The sequence below is a fragment of the Nelumbo lutea genome, chromosome 5, assembly GCF_056320005.1.
Source record: "Nelumbo lutea isolate HS-2025 chromosome 5, American lotus-T2T, whole genome shotgun sequence".
Classification (NCBI taxonomy): Eukaryota; Viridiplantae; Streptophyta; class Magnoliopsida; order Proteales; family Nelumbonaceae; genus Nelumbo; species Nelumbo lutea.
This window is the reverse complement of record NC_142688.1, coordinates 72990249-72996158: the sequence shown is the minus strand read 5'-3', so window position 1 is coordinate 72996158 and position 5910 is coordinate 72990249. Positions and strand designations below refer to the sequence as shown.

Below are 5910 nucleotides of genomic sequence, written 5' to 3'. Positions count from 1 at the left end.
TTTGAAGAAAAAATAAACAGAAAAATTGTGTAAGACCTGTTCATGGAGATTGGGTTTTGTCAAAATTTCAATGAACTCGATTCGATCGAAGCCCGAATAAAGTCTCAACAAATTTTGTGAAATAAGAAATTTCTCTCAAATTTCTATTTTTCTCCTATTTCCTTTCAAACCCAATACAGCCTCGGAGTTTTTTTTTTTTCTTTTAATTGTTCATTAATTATTATTCTTTTGTAGTATTGAGGTAAGAATCAAGAAAAGCATCAAATGGTATATCAAAATAAATGAATAAACAAAATCAGATAGACTGGGTAACTGGGTTAGGTGCAGCTGTTCATATGCTAACGAGTTTGTTTATGTGATCCAAAACTCAAAAATTTTAAAAATGTATTCTTTAAATAGTACATATCAAAATTCATATGGATTGAAGTAGTGAGAAATGATTTAATTTAAGAGTTAATTATCTGGTTTAACAATTGATGTAACACTAATTAAAGCAAAAATAGAGAAACATAATTTATTTAACCCACCCCATTAAAGTTGAGTTGTGGATCCTTCAATTAATACTCCCTAGCTCTTTTCTTTTCTTTTTTTTCTCTTGACCCAAATTTCATATTATTATTGATTTTGGGTGAACTAAGAGGGGGAAGTTATGGGTCTGAAAGAGACCCTTATTTAGTTAAAATCAAAGAAAAGAACTGAAAGGACTATCTTCCTTCCAAATTTGTGCAGTTCCTATCAGCAGTTTCCACCCTAATTAAAAGTATTAAATCCTCAACGCGGATTGGTCTCCAACAGCCACGTAGGGCTGGTGTATCCATAATTAAACCCTAAACGCGGATTGGTGACAAACTGCCACGTAGCGCTGATGTTGCTTCCAGGAAGCTCCCAACAGCCTTTATCTTTTCTCTTCGGGAGCTGTCAAAATCAAACTGGTACAAAACACACAAAGAATCGCCGAGGAAATGGAGTTTTCCCCTTCAGATCGGGTTGATAGGAGGCGCCTTCCCGCGTTTTCCCCATTCCGACCATTTCCTTCGCATTGAAGGATTCTACCTTTCTATTCCAATTTCCAAATCTATCTCTCTCCCTCTCTTTGCGTGTTTGCGCAATTCAAAAACCGTTGGATTCCTCGGTTTCCTTCATTCGTTGACTGGTCAAAATCATCGCCAAATCATTACAGAACAAAAATCGTTCTCACTTTTCCCGCCTTTATATAAGCCAAACATCCCCCAAAACCCTAAGTTCCTGTATCAACTCAATTCATTCAACAGATTTTTAATTTCGCTGAAACAACTAAAGTAGAACCATCTGAACATGATCTATGTGTATGATGAGCTTCTCCTGAGTTTCCCCATCGTTTCCTTTGTCTTACAGCTTTTTCTCTTCATTAGAAAGCTTTTCTTCATGGCTGTGGGCTGCAATTCTCCCAGGTTTTCTTCTCCTCCATCATCGTCATCTTCTTCTTCTTCTTCTTCTCCTCTCCCGTGGAAGAACTTCCAATCACCAATTTTCAGCCCCAAAACCATATCGCCACTCTGTGGGGCTTCCAAGGTTGACGCTGCGCCATCTTTCCAACAAGAGAATTCCTTCCCTAACATGTATTTACGCGAGAGTTCGCACCGCCGGCGGCATAACTCCTTCACCGACGGCTTAATCCCGACTGCCGATGATTGCCCAAGAGAGGATTTTCATGGTAGGGAGATGCCACAAGTTGATTTACGTTCTAGGATGCAGGAGCTTATTCCCAATCGGCACCTGGAGGAGAGTACTTCTGGTTCTAGCTACGATGCATGTCTGCAAGTGAAATCACCAGATGCCATCTTGGTGTCTGAGGGAGTGAATTCTTTGCCGAATATCAAGATTGGAGAGGGTAACAATAATGCGTCGAGATTGATTCGGAAGCGGCCGGCGAGGATCATCATACCGGAATCCTTCAAGGTTTCGGATTTTGGAGAAGCTGGTGGAGGCCGAGGGAACAAGGAATTTGAACTACAAGGGAGAGGTTTCTTTCTGGCAAGCAAGAGAGGAAGGAGAGAGACCATGGAAGACGGATATGCAGCCATGACCGACATTCTAAGAGATCCCAAACAGGTTTTGACCATGACAGATTATTGTTGTTAGTTGTTTTTAATTCTTTTCTTAGATATTACTCAAACAGCTTCCATGGATGATGTCAAAACTTCATTTTCTGGTAATTTTGATGTGTTTTACTTCCCCAAGAAATTAAACATGAATATACATACCATCATCTTCCTTTCCCTCTCTCTCTCTCTAGATCCAATTACTCAAGTATCTTAGAAATTAATCAAACAGATTTCATGGATGATATTAAAGCTTCATTTCCTGGTAATTTTGATGTCTTCTACTTCCCCAAGTAACTAATCATGAATACTCTCTCTCTCCCTCCATCCATCCATGTTGAGACTTCGAAACTCTGAAATTTTGAATATGTTTGTTGGGTTTTGAACCAGGCCTTTTTCGGTGTCTTTGACGGACATGGGGGACGTGCTGCTGTTGATTACGTAGCTGAAAATTTAGGGAACAATATTGTAAAAGCTCTTGAACAGATAGAAAGGACAGAAGATTTGTCAGAACGTGCAATTAGGGAAGGCTACCTAACAACAGACAAAGAGTTTATTGGAAAGGTACTGTATATCAAGTTCTTACCTAATAACCAATAAGTTTGAACACTTCAACTTTATATAAAATAACCAGACCTACCATATCTGAATGGGGACTCCAGTCTCCAGTCAATACACCTTTCAGAAAAGCGACCAGTTTAATTTATTAGTTTTTCAGCTTTATTAAGGGGTGCTTTTATTTTGGAAATTGTCACATCAGAAAAAAGAAGAAAACATGTTCTTGAACTGTGCCTTCTGTTTTTTAATGCAAAAACAAGTTGGTTTTGTTGGAAAAGAAATCATGTTTTTAAAACCACCAATCAGATGAAAACATGTTCTTTGAACCAGAAATTCAAGAACACATCTTTCCTTACTGTTTTAAGAATCAAATTGATTTCAAGTCCGAAGATTTTGATTTGATTTTGAAATGGCAACAAGAAAAACAATCAGAACACCCCAAAAATAAGCGACTTTGGGGTCTGCTGTGGGCATACGCTTTGTGCACCTACGCCATGCCATGCACATGGGAAACATCTCTCATGCGCACACAGGCGTTTTGTGCACAGCAAATCCGTGCTCAAAATAAGCAAGTCAGATTCAGGCTTTGTGCATTCTGATTCAAGGATTGTAACCTGAATCTGACTGATTGGTTGCCATCCATTGATTTAATTGCTTAGCTAGTAGCCCTATGAATAAGTTACTAAAAGGTCTTTTTGTTTACACAAGGATGGAATTTATTTTCTTTGACAGGGTGTAAGTAGTGGAGCTTGTGCAGCTACTGTGTTCTTGAAGGATGGGGAGTTGTTCACAGCAAACGTAGGTGATTGTAGAGTAGTCTTGAGTAGGAAAGGAGTAGCTGATGCATTGACCCACGACCATCGTCTCAACAGGGAAGATGAACGCTGTAGGATTGAGAGCTCAGTAAGATCTTGACTCAGTGCTGTAGCCACAACCACTTTGATCAATTCATTTTTCTTACACAACTTATTGCAGGGAGGTTATGTGACCTGTCGCCATGGAGTTTGGAGAGCTCAAGGCTCATTAGCAGTTTCAAGAGCATTTGGGGACATGCACTTAAAGGATTGGATAATTTCCGACCCAGAAATTAGGAAGCTTTGTTTAACACCAGATTGTGAGTTTTTGATAATGGCATCAGATGGATTGTGGGATAAGGTAAGCATTGGAATGCTAATTGCTTCCTCTCTCCTAACTATATACATAAATTTCCTTTGTGGCGCACTTTGTAAGTTTCCTCAAAATTGACATTCTTCTGGGTTTATCAGGTAACCAATCAGGAGGCAGTTGATGTGCTCTTGAAGAACAAGATCTCCATTGAATCCTGCAAAAAGCTTGTAGATTTATCTTCTAGTAGAGGAAACAAAGATGATATAACTGTGATGGTAGTCGACCTTTCGAAATTTTGAGCAGATGGGTAGTGGTATAGCTAAGTAATTAAAATTGTAGCAAGAACTAGAAGTACAGGATGATCTACTCCACTACTGAAGGTGTTAACATCTCAGAGAAACCTACCCTTTTGTTAATATTTGAAGATAACACATATGGCTAAAGGCATCTGATCGACCGCTATGGAAGTACAGACAGTGAAGTTTTCATCAAAGCATTCATATTGGTGATGGATAGAACTAAACTGACTCTGACAGGGGATGAAATTATGAGGACCTAGGCAATTCAAATTCGTTCCAATTCCCAATGATGAAATGCGATTAGAATTTAGTTAGAGTAGAGATGGATAGATATTTGGGTACAAATTTGGATTTTCTTGCAGAGAATTTATTTCTTTATTGTGAAGCCAGCTTAGAGAGAAATTACACACATAAATAGCGGATCTTGTACATTTCCATTTCATTATTGAATTCTTTTATTAGCTCCTCTTTAGCAGTTATATATTTTTTTCTCCTTTCTTTCTCTCTTTGTTGTCTTGTAGGAGATTCAAAAAGACCCACTGAATTAATGAAATATAGGCTTCACAACCACTCCAATCTCTCACTTTGCATGCTTGAATTAATTGACACAGCTATCAAATGCACACCCAATCTGTCTTAGTTTAGTTTTGTAATCACATTTGGCTCATTTTTTGTTTGTTCAAAAGCCAAAGCTGACCGTTGTCTTTGTCTAATAGTAGCTTGCCAGTGTAGTTCTTCCCCGGACAACAAATTTTACCTTTGTTTAGTCGTTCAAAACCTTTTTTTTCCCTTCATCTAAATGAAGAATTTACTGAACAAGACTCATTTACTGTCGGCAAAATCTTCTGATCATACTGTTTGAAATTCGGTCATCGTAAAACTATTGAATCTTTAGGTATCTTTCATGGTTATGGAAACGCTTAATAAGGATGTTAACATTGTTTTAGTAGGATCCTTGATGGAAAGGATTCGGATTTGTAAAATTGATTTAGAACCTTGAATTCTTTCTCTTGAATATTAATGAATTGAAGAATAATAAAAGGAAGAAAAATGTGGGAATTGATTTGGCCAAACTGAGCCTACTGTTTTCGGTTGCAATGCAAATAAATTTGCACTGATACAAAACTATGGTACTGCAAATGATTTTAGTCTAAATTCTGACCTGTTTCTGTTTCAGGTTTTAGCTTATTTTGTTTAATTAGAGTAGAAATAAGGTAAATTAAGACATGAAGCAGAATAAAGTAAAATCAAAAACAAAATTAAACGAGAATTTGTATTTTTTTCTCATAAATCTGTACTAATACAAATAAAATTGCACTGCAACAAAACACAATAGGCTCAATTTAAAAAGATTACAAATATAAATATGTACGTTGCAAATACAAGATTTAAAAAAACAAGCGATAAGTGGACTGCAATCCACCTCAGAAATATGAATTGCAGCGCCCCCCCTAAACCGTATCCTGCCCGTGAATTTGAACCTTATATGAATTTCATTCCACCCCTAGAAACCTTACTCTTTATTTATAGTTGAACCTTATATAAATGATTGTCAAAACATATAATTTTTTACACTTGGGGGTCCATCTTGATTTTAGAAGAATGGTATGTGTCTAAATGACTCCCCAGACTGTAGAATCTTGTGCTACAAGATGAAGATGCCCAGTTTAAATCTTTTGGTTTAAAGATGCAGTGGAGACTTGAATGGTCAGATTAGACCGTCATGTCCATGGGATCAAATGCATCTTCTCATGACAAATTCAAGGGTCAAAATTAAGGAGGGTGGGGAAAATTCATAGTTATGGGCCGTGATATAATATGAGTGGGTATTTCAGAGTTTTTAAGTCGATGGTTGGGTCAAATTA

General features: G+C 37.4%; 1 protein-coding gene across 1 annotated transcript; it reads left to right on the top strand.

Annotated features, from left to right (window-relative positions):
- The first annotated feature begins 1236 nt into the window (after positions 1 to 1236).
- LOC148852893 (putative protein phosphatase 2C 74) lies at positions 1237 to 4526 on the top strand. Its single transcript, XM_088943235.1, has 5 exons — positions 1237 to 2091; positions 2472 to 2645; positions 3372 to 3542; positions 3615 to 3794; positions 3905 to 4526. Exons 1-5 carry the CDS (start codon positions 1315 to 1317, stop codon positions 4043 to 4045), a joined length of 1443 nt encoding a protein of 480 aa, XP_088799361.1. The 5' UTR covers positions 1237 to 1314; the 3' UTR covers positions 4046 to 4526.
- The last annotated feature ends 1384 nt before the right edge of the window (positions 4527 to 5910 follow it).